At 33.1% G+C, this 20,511-nt stretch overlaps 4 protein-coding genes across 5 annotated transcripts; 2 read left to right on the top strand and 2 right to left on the bottom strand.

Annotated features, from left to right (window-relative positions):
• Nucleotides 1-2,850: 2,850 nt before the first annotated feature.
• Nucleotides 2,851-4,397, bottom strand: LOC105171781 (cotton fiber protein). The gene has a single exon (XM_011093011.3). The coding sequence runs from the start codon at nucleotides 4,129-4,131 to the stop codon at nucleotides 3,367-3,369; it is 765 nt and encodes a 254-aa protein (XP_011091313.2). The 5' UTR covers nucleotides 4,132-4,397; the 3' UTR covers nucleotides 2,851-3,366.
• Nucleotides 4,398-9,162: 4,765 nt separating this feature from the next.
• On the top strand, nucleotides 9,163-10,300 carry LOC105171780 (glutathione transferase GST 23). The gene is made up of 2 exons (XM_011093010.3): nucleotides 9,163-9,508; nucleotides 9,682-10,300. Exons 1-2 carry the CDS (start codon nucleotides 9,185-9,187, stop codon nucleotides 10,051-10,053), a joined length of 696 nt encoding a protein of 231 aa, XP_011091312.1. The 5' UTR covers nucleotides 9,163-9,184; the 3' UTR covers nucleotides 10,054-10,300.
• Nucleotides 10,301-12,244: 1,944 nt separating this feature from the next.
• On the top strand, nucleotides 12,245-14,176 carry LOC105171779 (11S globulin subunit beta-like). Its single transcript, NM_001304399.1, is given in 4 exon segments — nucleotides 12,245-12,607; nucleotides 12,702-12,952; nucleotides 13,037-13,480; nucleotides 13,570-14,176. Coding segments are annotated over 4 exon segments (1,494 nt in total). The 5' UTR covers nucleotides 12,245-12,267; the 3' UTR covers nucleotides 14,029-14,176.
• Nucleotides 14,177-17,508: 3,332 nt separating this feature from the next.
• Nucleotides 17,509-19,480, bottom strand: LOC105171778 (legumin B-like). Of its 2 annotated transcripts, none has more exon segments than NM_001304398.1 (4): nucleotides 17,509-18,077; nucleotides 18,155-18,640; nucleotides 18,738-18,997; nucleotides 19,086-19,442. In NM_001304398.1, coding segments are annotated over 4 exon segments (1,476 nt in total). In that variant the 5' UTR covers nucleotides 19,429-19,442; the 3' UTR covers nucleotides 17,509-17,690.
• Between the last annotated feature and the right edge of the window lie 1,031 nt (nucleotides 19,481-20,511).

Genomic DNA, 20,511 nt, shown 5'->3' with positions numbered 1-20,511 from the left:
GCTATAAATACAACTAGTTGACTATTAGTACATTTACTCTAGTTCTTTGGGGTTAATTATATTTAGACCCCTAATATATTGTCTATTTATATAATTATTCTTATTTTTTTGAATAATTATATATACATCCATCAGAAACGTCAATATCATCTATATAAAACTATCTTATCTTTTAAAACACCACACGTACACCTCTAAAAAATATCAACAATTCTTACTTTTTGACTGTTAGGAGCAATTTTTGTAATTATGCAAAAGATATGGATGAACTATGTAAAGAAGCCGTAGATTATGAGGTGTAAGTTGGTATATTTACAAACGGGCTTCATTTATTTAAACTAATAAAAACTTGTAAGTAGAAATTATAATTATGTAGAATCAATTATATCCTTAACTCTCGATCTTATAATTAAGATGCCGATTTCACGATTGTTCAAACTTAATGCTACGAGTTTGAATCTTACCATATATATGATAATATTTATTTAATTTATAAAAATTATAAATCGAATTTAATGAGTCCAACCGGTCAAGTGAAAATTCAGATATTATAGTACATAAATGCCTTAGCAAAATCATCTTTAATTCCACTCATCATCATTCCTAAAATTGAGTTGGTCGTATCAAATATACAATTATGTTTACTCTGATATTGTATACGAGATACAAATAATTTCACTTATTTTTTATTCAAAAATAATAAAAAGTACAATTTTACTGATCGTTATGTTGTATTGGAATCAAACCAGTGTTGATATTTCTAACCAGATTTCAAACTAAAAAATTTTGTAATTTTGAGCAAGATATTGTTGACAAGAATTTTAGCAAGTTATTAAGAAAGCAATATTGGGGCAAGTATGGTTTTGAGTGAGAGAGTAGGGACATGAGGGGAAGAAGCTCTTCAAGTGTGTTTTGAGGCGTAAGCAAAGTAACGTACTCACCTCACCTTTAAACGACTCCAACGGCTGCTGAAAGCCGGTTTTCATGAGTGGTTCACATTTAATTTAAGGGTAAATTGCAAAAATCTCATCTAATATTTGGTATAATTATGAATATTTTTTTATCGTTTAAAAAATTATAAATACTTTTATGATATTTAATAAAATTATGTAATTTTTGGATGGAGGTATGAAAATATTAATTTTGCTCTTACTGTATTTTTTTATTTTTTTTAAAAAAAATCAAATGGGATGGATGAAAAAATTTTAAAAATTATAAAAAATTATCCACTTAGTCCATAAAAAAAATTAAAATATAAATAAAATTATAATTTTTAATATACAAGGGCATTTTGGTCAGTTCATCATAAAAAAATGGATGAGAACCTAACCGATCTGGCTAATTGTTAGACGGGTATTAAAATTAGGGGGTATTAATAATTTTTCAAGCAAGTATTCATAATTATACCAAATCTCACATGAGATTATTGTAATTTACCCTTAATTTAAACTAATCTCTCTTTTTTTATTTTCTTTTTCCCCTCCCCTCTAAGTCAAGTATAATTGATTTAGGGTTTGAAATGTGGATAATAGAAAAAAAACACTTTATAACTTTTTTTTTTTTTTGTCCCCTGGACACACATGACTCACATATACATTTAAAATTTGAACCTAAAATTTAAGAAATTATGTGTCGAATCCAAATTATTGGATTGTCTTAGGAAACTAAATTTATAAAGGATAATTAGGATTATACTTGCTGACTTATAGTCTATTTATACAAATTATTAAAAAAAAATATGGTCTATTTCAAGTTTAATTTTTTTATTTCCATAAAAACACGCAAAAATTGTCTTAATTTTTGTACTTGAGATATTATGAAAAGACGCAATTGAATTCATGGTAGGCTGTCTGGAAATTGGAAAAGACGGTTTGTTGATAATGTGGATGGACGCGATATCCGACGTTTTGGAGATAATTGGCCCACTTGGTCTGAAATCATCGACACACTATAAGCCTAAACCCAGTAAACTTATCTATGGAAGTGATAGGCCCATTTCCCAAGAAATCTCCACGTGTTCCCTACGCCTCGTCCTAGTTCCCGACATAAATTGTTCATCTGTACTAATATAAAAGAAATAAAATTTTCCTCACTAACAAATGACTATTTATCATATTGTTTTCATATTTAAATTTAGTGAAACGAAAGAATATCATAAATGAATTTTTTGGGTTTAATTGTGTATTTTGTTGGTATAAAATCTCTATTTGAATCTTTTGATTTTTCGTGTTGTTGTTTTAACAACTTTAGATATGGAGCTTGACGCTTTGATTTGATTCGATGTTGACTTGGTTCTTTGACAATATTAATTAGAGCATTCTTTTGATATATTCTCGAATTAAATGCTAGGAACTGGAAATTTTTGGCTTAAACTTTGAGTATTTTTTAGTGGAATTGAAGTTTTGATCTTCTGAAAAATGGATTTGTATATTGATAACGTTGATTCACAAGCCTTTCAACTTGTTTCGAATCAAACGTAGGATTCGGATTATTTTTTCAATTAACGTCTTGATTTTTATCTTAAACGTCGTGGATCTTTCTTAATTTACGCTATAAAGAATTTTGCCCAATTCAATACTAAACAAGTCGGAACTAATTGAGACTTTTTAAATCAAACCAACCTTAAGTTTTTCAATACTTTTCACCTCAACAAACAATTTACTTTTTATTTGATAAGATAAAAATAAAATAAAATAATTTCATTTATGATCATCACTATCTTTTGATAGGAAATATTTAAAGGGTCAAATAAAATAACATGTATTAGGCCCCAGGAGAAATATTTTACTGCAGCATATGCATGCGAAATGCATTTAAAGTAAAAATATGTAATAAAATATCACACTGAAATGAAATAATATGAAGTGAATAAAACAATCAATTTATCCTCAATACAAATTAATATTTTATCTACTTAAAAATAAAATCCAATAATCAAATTCCTTTCCACCTATACACACACTTGGAAATAACCAAACCCTATACAACCAATTATACCTAGTAAATTCTAATTTATATGAAATTTGATCGAAGTACTTATCATGTAATTGGTATACAATTTAGAAAAAATGACCAATCACATAATAAGTATATCACATATGCTACATAATTGGTTCAACCAAACTTGATTTGAATAAAAACTTCCCATTACACTTCGGTAAATACCTCAAATCATATATCATACCAAATCAATACGTATAAAACCCCAAAATTCAAAAATAAAAAATAAAAAAATGCAACCCTTCAAAAAATTGGGCATCCAAAAAACAAACCCAAAAAAAGGGAAAAAAATTAACAACCATCAGCCTCCGTATTAAAACCTTCAAACCTCTGGAAAGTTGCAAGAAAAAGTATAATTTCCTTTCCTTAAGCACTTCGTTTCAGCATCTCCTCAAACTCAAGAATTGATTGTTCCCTTTCAAGCTTCATGTCCTGTCGGAATTTAGCTATGAATTCCTCAGCTCTTTCATCGACGCCTTTAAACTGTGGGATCAGAGGAAGTTTCCATTTCTCAGCTGAAGCAGCACTTTTGCTACTCTCACCGGCTTTCGCTTTTCCTTTCCCCACAGGGACAGGCGCCAATCCCCTCTCAGCATCTCCAGGAATCTTGGCCCTCACTTTATCCTGGATTTGAATCTTTCCATCACGATGAGCTTCCACTGTCGATCCAGGCCTGGTTTTATTGACAGATACGGAAATACTACTTGATTCAGCCATACTTTCTTTAATCCTTCCTGGTTCTGCTAACGTGACCAGCCCTGGAAACAGCTCGTCCACGTAAATGGGGGAGTAGCTCTGGCCGACGTGGTGGCGGTAGAGGTGGAGATGGCGGTGGGAAAGAGGCGGAACGGCCCGTTTCGTTATACCAATAATTTTTCGGTGAAGAAAACGGGATATGGATTGCCAAGCAATCGAGCAGCGCTGTCCTAAAGCAGTGATTGTCGCAATTACAAGCTTTGGATCATGTAGTTTGGATTGGAGACGGTTTCTGAAACTCTTCCACGCTTTTCTAGCGGGGTGGAGCTTTTTGGCCAAGTTGAAGCGGGACATGCAAGTTTGTATTGGTGAAAATTTGCGTTTTGTAAGAGAGGATTGCTTTGATTTGGAGCAAATGAGAAGAGGGGATAACATTTATTTGCGACGGTATGGTATGAAGAAAAGTGGATGGATCCGTCGCCAGGCTGGATCCGATCATTCTTCGGGTACATTGGCATTCTTTTCTTGTTCAACATTTTTAGTAATAGTACTACTTTTTGACACGATTAAGTAAAGAAGAAAGTCCAAAGTGGATTCCGCTCCTCTTTAAACACTTGACTACAAGAAAATAGATTTGAATATTTTGTTTTTATGTTCATATTTTATTTTAATGAAAAAGAGCATGCAACCTTTTTTTTTAAAAAAAAACAAAACATAAATTAAAGTTATAGAGGCCAAATATTCAATTGTTACTTAGAATTTGTTTGGTTCAAGTTTTTCTTCAAGTTGTATGGTATAATTGAAAGGAGAGTAAATCGAAATTATTTTCCCTTGTTTGGTATGAGAAATAAGTTTAAGAATTTTTTTTTTTATAATTTTACTAAATAGCCCTTCTCTTCGTACTGTATTAGAAAATAAATAAATTAATATTATAATAATACAATTTTAGTATATTAAAAATTTAAAAATCTTATTAATAAAAATATTTATCAAATAAGAATAATTTTTTTTGTTAATAAAATATTCAGCAAAATGCGTATTGTTCATTTATTCAAAATTGTTTAGCTTAAATAAAACTTAAATTACTAACAAGATTGTTTACTTGATCGTTGACTTTGATACAATAAGTTTTCAACAATTTTGTATATTTTCTCTGGTAACTATGTACCATCTTATCAACGAAAATGAGAAAAGAATTGGAAAAAAATTATATATATAGATATATATTGGTCATAGAGTAAACAAAAATAAAAATTATAATTTTTTATTTGTTTGGCTTTATACTTCCATTTTTTCGTCCATTTTTGGGCAGAAATAAAATTGAAGTATGGAGGGGTTCCATATATATCGAGTTTTACTTCATCTCTATCTCTTCCTCCTAAACAAACACTAAATTATCTATTATACCCTCATTTTTACTTTCACTCTGTAATGCACGGACACTCCAAAAAATTATTTGATGCTATGTCGGACACGCCTTGGACACGGCATCAGAGTGTCCAAAAATTAAAAAGAAAAAAAAAGAAGACACGACATCTGTCGCATGTCTGACACGTTGTGAATCTTTTTTTTTTTTTTATAATTTCAAAAAATTTTGAGTTGCCTTTAAAAAAAAAAAGAATTTCAAGCTTAATAAAAAAGAAAAAGAATTCAATCACTCTTCTTAAACTAAAAGTATTAGAATGAAATTACTAAAAATTGAGATATGTTCACGATAATTTAACTAATTTAAATTATTAGAAAATTTTCATTGTATTTCTTTAAAATAAACTAATTATGTATATTTTTAAGCCACCATGAATTAAAAATATAGATATAAGATATGGTTATTTTATATTCTATCTTAATATTTTTTATATTATATATTTTAATTTTATAAAAAATTAAAAATATATATTATATTATATAGCCGTGTCAGTGCAGTATCGTGTCCTAATTTTTTTTACGTTTTTCGTATCGTCGTGTCCATGTCCATACATCATAACTTCCACTTCTCTTATGCTCCCTTTTTTTACCCCAACCAAACACACTCTTAATTATATTTTTTTACCAATCTCAACATACCTTATTTTTTGACATGTTGAGATTGGAAAGAAAAAATAAAAGCAAGCGGTAATAAAATATTTAAGCTTTTATAATTAATAATATATATTTAAAATAAATAATATATAAATCAAAACATAAAATTCATCAGTTGAAAAACACAACAAAGCAAGAGGGTCTTAATTGTTTTTTTTTTTTTAATTTTAAAAGTTAAGGGGTGTTTTCTACGTGTCTTAATCAATATATATTCTTTAATTTATGAAATATTGTAAAATTAAAAAAAAAAAAAAGTGTACTTACTTGGAAAGTGGATGGTGGATGGCTAAAAAGAGAAATTGATTGGGTCCAATCTGTACTAACCAATTATGCTCAAATAAATAAATAAATAAAACCAATTATGCTCAATTTTGATAGGGGAAGGGCCAAAAGGCACATGGCTTGCTTTGCTACTTTCATTTCAATGCTGTCAATTCATAACCAAATCATTGTCAATTAGAATTTTGGGCAAACAAGAAAGTCACCAACAACTTGTGGAGCTGCACTCTCTTGAAATGTCAAAACACGAGATTTTAATTTTCAAACAAATGGATAAGTGATTAAAATGTAAAAATTTCGCAAATTTGAAAGTAATAGTTATAAATTAAAAAAAAAATTGATTTGAAAGTGTTTCGTAAAAATATTGGTATATTACCAACTTATTAATTTATGAAATTTCTTAATTATCTTAATAGGTATTTAAATTTTAGCTGTTAATGAACTCGAATGTTTTTAAAATGAACAAAATCTAATTAGGACAAAAAAATCGTAAAGAAGTTCAACTTTTTACTATGACGTCTTAAGCTGTAATAAGGACATTCACACTAGTTTACAACTTGCAGCTTATTTAGCATAATTTAAAATAATCTAATGTATTTCAAAGCACCTTTATTTAAGATTTTACAAAAACCCCTAACATGTGTATTGACATAAACTTTATAACTAAATAGTCCTATACTAAAATTAATTTTAAATGAAAACTAAATTCATTAGAAAACCACATTTAGTAATTTTGATATTATTCTCCGTTCAATAAATAGACCATTTCGTTAGTTAAAAATTAATAAATTTATTAATATTAGCAAAAAACTTGAATAAAATTCATATTTACCCATGATTAACTTACCATTGACTTATTGTACGTCAAATAAATTTTTTTTTATTAAACCACCTTTATAAGGATGAAGATATATCTTCTCACATTCATTAGTGCGTGAGAAAATATATAAAGATAATTTGAATAAAAAATAAATATATGTGATAATTGATATTTCCTCAAAGTCCATTGGCTGCGTAATGCGCACTATGTATGGAGAAGCAAAGCATTCCAAGTTGTAAAGTTGAAGGGCAGGCAAGAAAGAAAAGCAATGGCCATTGTTGTCTTTGTCTCCTTTACAGTTCACTGTCCTAGGTGTCTTAATCCCTGTCGTCCATTTTTGACCAGTTTTTAAAACAGACCAAACGCAGTCCGGAGTGCAACAATTCTGAATCAACGCATTTTGGGGTCCAAATCAATTGGACATGTGGACCTAATGGTGGGCTTCATTTCCTAGATGTTGCCTGTTTGGAGTGAAATCTTGGATCCCCGGAAATTCCCAGCCATTGATGCCTAGACGAATAGTTTCCTCAATCATCAAGTGATCAAGGCTGGATATCTGCCATCACCGTCGCTTATTTCCATGGGCGACGGAAAGAACTAGTTCCTGTTTATGCCTCCAATTGATGGTATACATAAACATAAATTCGAGTCGATTTAGGGTCGGAGCTGTAAAATAATAATACTGAATATCAAGAATTATTTCTAAAGCCAAACTTAGTAAAAAAGTTTATAAAATATATTAAATAAATTTGATGTTATTAAGACTAACTATTGGTACGTACGATTAGATTTGTTAAAATATCATTTAGGATGATGAAATTAGAATAGAATTTTAAAATTAACTGAATTAATTCTTAACTTATTATAATGAGATCATTATTTAAAAAATAGACAATATTATTATTTAACTAATTTATACATAGTTTGTAATTAGTAATATGTGTTTTACATATTATATAAAGTTAATTTTACTAATAATTATCACGTTCATGAAAGTGCAATATTCTTGACCGATAGATCCGACCGCGGAAGTCAATGAAGGATGGGAGATAGAATTGATAGCCCTCGTAGGCTGAGGCAAGGGTTAGGATAAAATTAGACTCACTACGCACATGCTGCACGCGCTGGAGTAAGATCAACTTATTCGACGCCATCTTCATTACTTCCTTAAGAAAGAGGTTATTCGCGTTCAACCTAATCCTCTTCTCATGTGCAAAGGCAATTCGATCCTTTTTGAGTCAGATGTGGCATTGCTGATTCGAGAGCAGTTGTCCTTTCTACTACAATTATCCCTGCTCTTCGCCCACCATGGGACTCCAGCTTACACCGGTCTTGAACTTGAATAGACCGAAATCTTTCACCCATCCTATAAGCCTTTTATCATGTAACTTTATTATTTTCATAACACCATACAAGGAAATAGTGGTTGCTAATTGAACTATATAATATTTCATTTTGTATTTTGTAAGGAACACATATAGTTGTTTACTTATTTATTTTAAAAAAATTTAGCAACAAGAATTACAACGAAAATTTTAGTGTGTGACGATTCCTAAAAAATCCTCACAGATAAAATTATTACAGAGGCTAGTTACGAAGTCTAGCGACGTAAAAATCCGTTGCGATATTTAGCAACAAGATATTTCATTCCTATATTAATTTTGATATTGTAATAACTCAAACTTCATATCCCTTAATTTCCAAATTCGATATTGATGACCAACAAATTTAATCTCTTTAATTTTTAATTTTCATAGTTATTGGCATGATTTTTGTCATATAAAAAATAAGTAATGATATTAAATTATCAGTAATTATATGTATAAGTAACAAGAACTTTTATTTTGTCATTGCAATGATTTTTGTAATTGTAATAGTTATGACAATATTTGAGTTAACTAGTGACAAAACAAAAAAGTAAAAAGTTGTTATTGTAAATAATTAAAAATAAAGACAAAATCAAATTGAATACTGAATCTTAACCTAGAGTGTAGAATCAAGAAAAGACAACAAAAAGAAAAATCTAGTCACACGACAAACTCCACCGTTGAACAAATTTTAGTGGACGTATTCTCAGAAATTCATCCTTTTTAATTTTCCTCCAAGTATCCAAATTCAAAACACCTTCCCTCAACATTTAACTTGTCCTAGACAAGTACCTTACCTTGTCCAATTGAACAACTGTGCACGTGAACTAACGTTTTCAGGGATGCTTCCAAGGTTGACAAAAAGGATCATACATCTGAATGCAAACAAAATCTGGATACTATATAAACCCAAGAGCTAAAACCAGTTGAATATACCACAAAAATGGAGAAGAGGGATGAGAGCAGTGTGAAACTGGTAGGGTTTTGGGTTAGCCCATTTGTTCACAGGGTGAGATGGGCACTCAAATTGAAAGGAGTTGAGTATGAATATATAGAGGAAGATATCTTCAATAAGAGTCCTCTCCTCTCCGAGCTAAATCCTTTGTATAAAAAAGTGCCTGTTCTTGTTCATGATGGAAAGCCGCTGTCTGATTCCTCCATTATACTGGAGTACGTCGATCAGAAATGGAGGTCCAACCCCTTGTTCCCCGACGATCCCTACCAAAGAGCCCAAGCCCACTTATGGGCTAGATTTGCCGATGAGAAGGTACATGGGATAAAATACTTTTGCTTCTATATATATTTGATGACTAATAAAATTACGTGAATTCTTATTCGGTTTAGAAAATTTCATGCCGTAGAGATAATATGTGATCCTAATCATACAATGTAATGACACCATATAACTACTCTGAGCATATAAATTCCGTTGATCCTCAGGTTCTTGAATCAGCATGGCTTGCTCTCTGTTCAGAAGGAAAGACGCAGGAGAGAGCAGTGAAACAAGCCATTGAGAACCTGGAACATGTCGAAGAGAAGCTGAAAGGGAAGAGGTTCTTCGGAGGGGACATAATTGGACATGTGGACCTAATGATGGGATTCATTTCCTACATGTTGCCTGTTTGGGAAGAGGTTGGCGGAGTGAAAATCCTGGATCCCCACAAATTCCCAGCTATAGCTGCCTGGACGAATAATTTCCTCAATCATGAAGCCATCAAGGCTGAATATTTGCCACCCACTGCTGAGACCTCCACCTATTTCCAGTGGCGACGAAAAGAATTAATTCCTGTCTATGCCTCTTATGGACAGTAGATGGTGTAGTCAACAAAAGTCGGAATAGAGAATCTGAGGCTGTATTAGAGGATAAATCGAAGTCCAATTCATTGGACTGAGTACGAGGTTTTTAAGCGTTGTAATTTCTTGAAGCAGTACATCTGCCTGTATTAGTACAGAGGATCCGTGCACCAAAAATCTTATCCACCCAAAAAGATCTCTTTTTTATATAAATCTTGTACGCCCCGTCTTTCTTATTATAATTGTTCGTTTAGAATTTTCAGTATTTTTGGAAAGTATTTAGTATTGTTTGTTGTGAGTAATGTTCTTGCAAATAAGTTTTAAAATTTTCTTAGTTACTAAATTATTTTCAATATTTTACTTTAATTTGGTGTGTTTATATAATTTCATATTTATTTGAGATTTATGATCCATTATTATAATCATTTAATTATAAATATATGAAGTTTAATAAGTATTTAGCCCTTACGACTTACATATTCATATGGCTTTTTATAGTTTAATTTATCATGATTTTATAAATTTTTATTAGGCCATTTAATTTTTTGTAATTGTCAAATTCGTTATAACTACTTGGGTCATTACCTTTTTACTTCAGCACGTTGAGAAGGAAGCCTTCGTATGATTTTTCAAAGTACTTCTTACATTTTTACAAGTGTTCGAGAGTTTTGGCAACGTGACTATGGATTGGTCATAGTCTCCTTAGTCTCATGCCTAGAGTCATAGCCAATCATTAATACACCAAATAGGAAGTCAATCATAATCTTAAGAAAGTGACAAGACTTTATTCGAAATTAAATTATTAATATTTGAGCACAAACTATAAAAAGTAAAAGTTATTTTTTGAGTAAAAGTATTAGATAATATTTTTATTAAATAGTAAATTAATTTTAAAATTAAAATTATTTACACTCGAGATAAACTGCAGCAACTATTAATTTTTTTTAAATTGAATTTTTATTATAAATTTTTTACAAATATTTTAATAAACTTCGACCATAAATTATAAGAAATAAAAATTTAAAAACTAAAGAAATTATATTTTAATATAAATAAAAAATAGTTTATAACTTATAATTATATTTATTTTTAGATAACTTCTAGCATATTTTAATTATTTTTAAAATTACATTATTATTTATTCTAAAAAATTTAATAAACTTTGACCAAAAAAAAGAAAAAATAAAATTTAATTTTATTTCTACAATTTATCTCCAATGTAAATAATTATAATTTAAAAATTATTTAATAAAACGTTTATCTAATACTTTTATTCGAAAAATAAATTTTACTTTTTATAGTTTGTGCTCACATATTAATATATTTTTGGACCAAATAATAATTTAATTTCAAAAATAGTATAATTGATCCTAGAAATTATCTAAAATAAAATAATTATAATTTCAGAACCATTTATTATATATATTAAATATAATTTTTCTAATATTTCTATTTTTGTAAAAAAGAAATTCTTATAGTTTGTGGCCAAAGTTGGTCAAAATATTTTTTTTTCTTTTAATGGTACTTAAAAAATACGTTTCTTTTATTTTTTGGTACCTTTAAATAGGCATTTGAAGTCAAAATCACGTGAGTCAATAGAAGTTTACTGTCGTTAACGGCCACGTGTGGGACACATGGCCTTTGTTGTTAACTTGGGACAAAATAGTATGTTTTTTGTGTTTTATAGTACCAAAAGTGACACTTGCCACAATTATGGTATCGAAAATAAAATCGGCCTTTTTTAACGGGATCAAAAAAAAATTTTGCCCTTACATAATATATGTACTAATCAACGAATTGAATTTTCTATTGTAATATTCATTTCATTTTCTATTTTGTTCAACATACACACATTATGTATATTTGAACGAAATCATATATTATATTTTGAAAAATAAAAAAAAATTAACACATGCTATGTATATATTGAATGTAATAAAAAATAAAATAATTAAAATTTGCAACAAATGCAATCCAACCAAACATAATCGCCACATACCCATTAGGTGTAAGCAGAGCAGCATTTCCATACATGCAACCTCATGATGATCATAACAAAACAAAAGCCCATGCACAATAGATACCGCCAAATGTCGCTCGTTTCTCACCATCTCACACTCGACGTGTCGACCTCAACCCACCAATTTCAACTATAAATCCCCACCCTTCTCTATTCCCCGCTTCACATCCATCATCAGCCCCCTCAAACTACTAATCCCAGCACCTCCAAACATGGCTCTAACTTCTTTACTTAGTTTCTTCATTGTAGTTACGCTTCTCATCCGTGGCCTGTCTGCTCAGCTTGCAGGTGAACAAGACTTTTATTGGCAAGACCTCCAGAGTCAGCAACAACACAAGCTCCAGGCCCGGACGGATTGCCGGGTCGAGAGACTCACGGCGCAAGAACCCACCATCCGGTTTGAGTCCGAGGCCGGGCTCACCGAGTTCTGGGACAGGAATAATCAGCAGTTCGAATGCGCCGGAGTTGCTGCTGTCAGGAACGTTATTCAGCCCAGAGGCCTGTTGCTGCCGCACTATAACAATGCACCTCAACTTCTTTACGTAGTCCGAGGCTAGTATATATATTTTCAGTGTTTTTCAACTCTCTTTTAATTTCTCAGTTCAAACTGGTCATTAGGATATTGAATAGGTATAATCTTTGACAGGGAGGGGAATTCAGGGAACGGTGATTCCGGGATGCGCCGAGACATTCGAAAGGGATACCCAACCGAGACAGGATCGAAGGAGAAGGTTTATGGATCGGCACCAGAAGGTTCGGCAATTCAGGCAGGGCGACATTCTCGCTTTGCCGGCTGGTTTAACTCTCTGGTTTTACAACAATGGAGGGGAGCCACTTATTACTGTTGCACTTCTCGACACCGGCAACGCAGCCAACCAGCTTGATCAGACATTCAGGGTAAGAGAATATCAAAACAATGCATGCATGCCAACAATTTTCTGTTACTCTTGGATTCTTGTTTTATATATATTTTTTTCCCAGCACTTCTTTCTCGCTGGAAACCCGCAAGGCGGAAGACAAAGTTACTTTGGCCGGCCGCAGACGGAGAAACAACAAGGTGGAACCAACAACATTTTCAATGGATTTGACGATGAAATTCTGGCAGATGCTTTCGGTGTAGATGTACAAACTGCGAGGAGATTGAAAGGGCAGGACGATCTGAGAGGTCGTATTGTGCGAGCCGAGAGGCTTGACATTGTCTTGCCGGGTGAAGAAGAGGAGGAAAGGTGGGAGAGAGATCCATACTCTGGAGCAAATGGCTTGGAAGAGACCTTGTGCACGGCCAAGTTGAGGGAGAACTTAGACGAGCCCGCACGGGCCGACGTTTACAACCCGCACGGCGGCCGCATCAGCTCCCTCAACAGCCTAACGCTCCCTGTTCTCAGCTGGCTCCGTCTTAGTGCCGAGAAAGGAGTCCTTTACAGGGTAATTAAATTAAAAAATTAACAACATTCTTTAAAAGAGTAAATTTAGGCCTTCAAAAGATATGTATTTATGCATGCATACGTATGCAGAATGGCCTGGTGGCGCCGCATTGGAACCTTAACGCGCACTCCATAATCTACATAACACGAGGTAGCGGTAGATTCCAGGTGGTCGGCCATACCGGCCGGTCAGTGTTTGACGGCGTGGTGAGGGAAGGGCAGCTGATAATAGTGCCACAAAACTACGTGGTGGCGAAGAGGGCAAGCCAAGATGAGGGCTTGGAGTGGATCTCATTCAAGACCAACGACAACGCGATGACAAGCCAACTCGCCGGGCGGCTCTCCGCCATCCGGGCGATGCCAGAGGAGGTAGTCATGACTGCGTATCAGGTTTCCAGGGACGAAGCCCGGAGGCTGAAGTATAACAGGGAGGAATCCAGGGTGTTTAGTTCCACATCCAGGTACAGCTGGCCGAGATCCTCCAGGCCGATGTCGTATATGCCTAAGCCCTTTGAATATGCTCTGGATGTGATCAAGTCTATGATGTAAGGAAATGTGTATGTATTAGACAAGTAAATTGTGGCCAGTGTCGGAATAATAGAGGGGCGTGCCCTTCTATTTGCAGTAGAAGCTTGTACGTTGCGGATCCAATGTGGTTTTCTTCGTGAGAGTTAATAAAACCAGTGTTCCAATCTAATAAAGTGCGATTGATGAGTTGCAAATAATTCGGCAATCTCTATCTTACACCCGTCGGGCAACGCCAAAAATTTTGAGTGGATAAGTGATTGAATTGTTCTAGTATAAATTGTAGGAAAAAATGCATTTTTAGTTTTGAAATTCAGGTAGGATGGTATTTTTAGTCCTTCATCAAATTATTCTTATACATCCTTGCACATTGATGCATATACATTATAAATGTCAATTGGTAGAACAACAATCACACAATTCACACCTATTCAGATCCATAAAAAATAGAATTGTGAGACCTGGGTTCATGTCCAAACCCACTATAAATTAGATCCGGGAGAAAATTCTTGTTCGAATTAATTTGGTTGAACCAAACGAATTACAGAGTAAGTATGATATAATTGTTATTTTTTGATCATTTTTTCTAAACTGTATACCAATTATATGATAAGTAAATTATATTTATTACATAATTAGTTCAAATTTGACCGAAATTGATTCGAATTAGAATTTCCATGCATTTGGGTTAGAGGTCGACCCTTGTAATACTCATAGATCATATGTAACCAGTTTTGATCTGATTAACAAAAATACTTTTACTTTTCCCCCCAAATTAATTGATCATTATCAATCAATTATGTAATTGAAGTGAACAAATTTAAAAAATTTAAGATATTATGAAAATTATTTAACTTGTAATTCTAAACATGTATATTTTTAATCAATAAATAATAATTAAAATAATTAGTTGTATAGATTTATGATTTATGCTAAGTATGTTTTTCAACTCTTAATAAGTAATAATGTTTGGTTAAAAGATAAAATTGAAATTTAAAATCTAATAATATTAGATTCTATCGCCATTAAATATGTGGATTTAATATTTCATATTTCTTTTAAGAATTTCAATTGGGATCATAAACTTATTGATAAATTATTGATAAAAATAAAAATATATATTGATAAATCTATAGTAAATATATTGCTCACTCGAAAAGCCTTTCCACTTTGATATAAGTAATATTTGTATATTGCCTAATTTTAGTGATTTTGATATAAGTAATTTTTGTTTTCAATATGTGTCTTAACATATTTTACAATTTCTGCTTCAATTTTTAACATTTCTTTAGTGTTTTTCAATTACCTTGTTTTCACTAAAAAATGGTCAAATATTTTGGGAAAAAATGTAATTTTAGTTCTATAATTTATGGGGAGTGATATTTTTTTATCTTCGACGAATTGATTTTAAGCAATTTAGTCCTGTAAGTTTAAATATTTGGCAATTTTCATCCTTGCACATGATCCAATTAAATTACAATTTTAGTCCTATAACTTAAGAACTATTGACATTTTTAGTCCTATAACTTGAAAGAGTTGGCATCATTGGTCCTGCATGAATTTCATTTACAAGATTAAAATATCAAGTAAATTGCAATTTTCGACTAAATTGGGTGAAAAAGGACTAAAATTATCGAAATTATAAAATTATAGGACTAAAATACAAAAATTAATTCGTTCAAAAATTAAAAATGCCACCTCATGAGTTACAAAATTAAATTAAAATTTTTCCAATATTATCTAACAACATTACAAAGAAACGAGAGAAAAAAATGTGATTGGGTTTGGATCCGACCTAAGTCGACCCAATTTGAACGGGTAAAAAAATATTTTTCAAACTGATCAATAAAGAATTCGAGAAGTAAAAGGCACATACTAATAGAAAACCTTCTTCCACTCTTAAATCGGAGAAGCATTTACAAGCAGCAAATTTTTGAAAAGCAAAGATAGAAAGTTAAAAAGCGAAATCCAAATTTGCTTATACAAAGGGGAAATTATAACCTAAATTGGTCAAATCGGATTAGAACCAATTACTGGAAAAATTCTAATCTAGATTAAATCTGATCGGATTAGAACTAATTATCTGATAAGTACAATATATTTGTTGTGCAATTAATGAATAATTAAGAAAAACAACCAATCACATAACAAATATATAACACTTATTTTATAATTCATTTGATTCGATCAAATCAAAATTTTCCTACATCAAGTTCTTGTCTTGCTCATGACACTTGAACTGTACAATAACAAAATAACGAGGAATCAACAAGGTAGCGTCATAAAATATATATTAAATTACAGGTCAAAATTACATTTTTTGTTCTATAATTTTAAGTCATTAGCATTTTTCGTTTTGAAATTTTTTTGATTTTCACATTTAGTCCTTTTTTGTTTGGAAAATTTAGTTATGTGCTTAACAAATTTGGTCCTTTTTTGACAAATTTAGTCTTGCTCTTACAATTTTGGTCCAATGAGCCATTTTTTTTATTATGATTAGTATTATGTAAATTCAATACATAAGAACCCTATTTCACACAAATAACAGAAATCGCGTACCTGAATTTCTACATCAAGTAACCTCAAATCTTTGTTCTCACACTTCAATTCTTGCAGGAATACACACGCAAAAATGGTGGGAGACGAGAAGCGGAGTCAAATGGTGCAGAATTATTTGGGACCAATCAGAAGAAGATGAGGAAAATTAGAGCATGAGTCCAGTCATCAACCTAACTATTCCTCTGTATGAGTGATTTTCACCCTTTTGTCCCCCTTATCAAAAGAGGCACAACAAAATTGCAATTTCCCTCTTTTGTGAGAAGAAAATTGAAGGAACTAGGGTTTAATTTGGAATCAAAAGAGGCACAACAATTTCATGCAATTTCCCTCTTTTGTGAGAAGAAAATTGAAAGAACTGAGGTTTAATTTGGAAAAAATTCCTTCATATCGCAGGTTCAAACCCTTAAAAACCTTGGCTACGTGGCAAATGAGGTGTTTTTTGACTGGGCATTCTGGTTAAACCAAGTGGCCAAAAAAAATTAACGGTGGATCAAAATTATAAAACAAAACTAAATCTACTAAAAAATGACTAAATCTGTAAAATGCAGGACTAAATTTATCCCAAAAAAAAAAAACTAAATGTGTAAACAGGAGGAAAAATGTTAATAACCTAAAATTACAATAGTGAAAATGTAATTTTGCCTAAATTATATTTTAGAGATGTTAAGATTTGAAATTGTAGAAAACTTATCATTGAAGTCTAGAAACCTGATTATTTTGATCAACAAATCACGGGTTTCTTATTACATGTTTTTTAAGGGTTTGTTTTCTTATTAAACTCCCATTTAGCTCTACACTCAATCATCATTGAAGAATTCTAAATCCGCCTCAACCAAATTGAAATTAATTATATGCAATAAATTCAAACTAATTATATGAAAATCGTATAGACTAAACAACTGATTCTCGCAAGCGCGCAGTAAATTTGCACAAGTGCAAGAAATGTTACCACATTAAATTCCAATACCTGATTAATTAGCAAAATTACGGTCTTCTTATTACATCTGCAAATATATAAAACAGTACAAATTCCCACATATGAAGTGGACAGTTGAACTCCCCACGTCCATAAGGAAATCTCTCTTTATTCTTACAAACTCGTACATATACAAAATTTTCACACACATTTAAGCATACCCCCCTGTTCTTCCTCCGGGGCTGAAAACCGTGGCTTCGTCTCTGTTATACTTCAAATTCCTGGCGTCCTCCCTGGAAACACCAAACGCGTTCATCACAACTTCGTCCGGCATCGCCCGGATGGCGGAGAGCCGCCCTGCCAGCTCGCTTTTCATGGCGTTGTCGTTGGTCCTGAAAGTCACATACTCGAATCCCTGCTCGCCGGCTCTTATTGCCAGCGCAAAGTTCTGTGGTACCACCACAAGCTGCCCCTCGTTCACCTCCTCGTTCAACACCGATCTTCCCTTGTGCCCCACCACCTGGATTCTTGCGCTTCCTCTCGTCACGTACAATGCGGAGTGGGAGTTCGTGCTCCAGTGTGGTGCCGTTATTCCGTTCTGCGGGCGTTTCAAATTAAGGTCATTGAGTTAGTACTATGTAGTTCGTGTATCGACTTAACTCTGTGTTTACGTACCCTGTAGAGAACTCCTTTTTCAGCGCTGAGGCGGAGCTGACTGAGGATGGGGAGAGTCTGGCTGTTGATTGTGCTGATGCGGCCGCCTCGTGGGTTGTAGGAATGAGTGGCGGCGGTGTGTTCTATGTTTTCCCTGATCCTGAGGGAACATATTGTTTCTTCCAGGCCATTCATGTATCCTCCTCCTCTTCCTTGCTCCCGCTGTCGCTGCTGCTCTTCTCGTCCGTATTCAGGCAAGACCAATCTGAGCGGCCTTTCGGCTCGGACGATGATGCCCCTGTTGTCCTCCCTTGACTGCAATTTCCTTATTAGTTGGGGATCAATGTTGAAGCTCTCGGCCAAGAATTCCTCGTTAAATCCATTGAATATGTTGCTTGTTCCTTGCCCTTCTTCTTGACCTCTCCTGCCCTCGCCTCTGGGTTGTTGTTCTCTCTCCTGTTGGCCTTGGAATTGCGCTGTTTGAGGGTTTCCAGCCAGGAAAAATTTCTGTCGGTTGTTCATGAAATTGACACATTTCAAGAATCGATCAGAAAACTATATATAATTTCAGGATCACGAATTCATCACCCAATCTCTTACTTACTCTGAATTTCAAATCGAGCTGGTTGGCTTCGTTTGCAACGTCGCGGATCGAGACGCTGATTATCGGGGTGTCTCCGTCGTTATAAGCCCAGTGGGTGACACCCTCCCTCAATGCGAGGACATCACCACGACGGAACCGCCGTAGCTTCTGGTGGCGATCTGTTCTCTGGCGACCTTCTTCTTCTCCAGTAGAACCGACGCCTGATTCCGATTCATAAGTCTCCGCGCAGCCCGGAATTACAGTCCCCTGGATTCCACTGCCTGTACATACACATTTTACACGAAATTAAGATCAGTACAACATAAACAATAATAGAAAATTAAAGAGAGGGCTGCAAAAAGTACTGGCCTTGCACAATGTAGACCAGTTGAGGGGCATTGGTGTAGTACGGCAGCAAGAGGCCTCTAGGTTGGATAGTGTGGCGAACAAACTCAATCCCGGCGCACTGAAATTCCTCGTTATTCGCGTCCCAGAACTCGGTGACACCGGCTTCCGACTGGAGGCGGGAACTGGGCTGGCGGGCTGTGAGCTGCTGGACCTGGCACTCAGTCTTGGCCCGGAGGCGGTGCTGCTGGTGTTGCTGCAAGCTCTGCCAGTAGCGCTGCTGCTGGAGCTCGAGCTGAGCTACACAGCCATGGAACAAGAAGAGAAAGCTGAGACTGAGAGAGAGCAAAAGCAAGCTATTAGCCATGGAGGTGATTGCTTGGGGGGTGTAGTGAGAAGTGGCGACTGGAAGTGGAAGGCGAGGGGATTTATAGAAGTGGAGAATGGGGTTAGTATTTGACACGTAAATTGAGTTGGTGAAACACCTGGCTGCAGTGCTTCTGCATGCGTGTTTGTTTCTTCTGCATGGCTGAGGATTGAAGGCGGGGGTTTCCTGAATCTACACATAAGATGGTGGGTTTTGCTATGTGGCGTTCAGATGCTGAGAGCAATACAATTGTCGACTCTCTCTCTCTCTCTCTATCTGCATGCCTGCCGTGGTTTCTTCCGTTGATGAGTCGGATAATTTAATCCCATGATTGTTGAGTTCATAATTCTAATTTAGATTGAGTTTAGTTGAAATTAAATTATTTATATGATATTTATTATATATTCAGTGTGTAATTAATATACGAAAAGAAGATCGATGATATGATAAATGATTAGTGTATGGTTTAAAAATAAAATTATTATTTTCATTAAATAAAAAAATATATTGATTTGACATCATTAACAATACGAAACACATCCACACTAATTAATTCTAATGTATTATCATTTTATTACAAAAATCTTTACAAAATTAAGAATTGAATCGCTGTCCAATGGCATGTTTCGAGTTCGATTAGATAACGAAGATCTGATTCTAAGTTATGATTCTAATACTTCTAATGTTTGCTTTAATTAAATAAATAGATCTCTCTGTTAGTTAAAATTCATTAAAATTAAAATTAACAAAAAGTTGGATAAAAATTCTATTTACCGCCAATTGGTTTATTACTGGTCAAATAATTAAATATTTTTATGATTAAATTACCCTTATACGTCTACATATGTTAATACATATGAAGGGGTAAATTTTTACCGTTATAATAATAATTTAACTAGAAAAAAATTATTTGACTTGCAATAAATTTTTAATAAATCAATCAAGGGTAAATATCAATTTTTATTTAGTTTCTTTGTTAATATTAATAAATTTAGTAAATTTCGAATAATGAAAGTATATATTTGTTAGATGGAAGTAAGTTTTAAATGTTAAATATAATATATCAAATTATAGAGAATTAAC

The sequence above is a fragment of the Sesamum indicum genome, linkage group LG10, assembly GCF_026168435.1.
Source record: "Sesamum indicum cultivar Baizhima isolate 11 linkage group LG10, ASM2616843v1, whole genome shotgun sequence".
In the NCBI taxonomy this organism is placed as follows: Eukaryota; Viridiplantae; Streptophyta; class Magnoliopsida; order Lamiales; family Pedaliaceae; genus Sesamum; species Sesamum indicum.
This window is presented reverse-complemented; position numbering and strand designations above follow the sequence as displayed.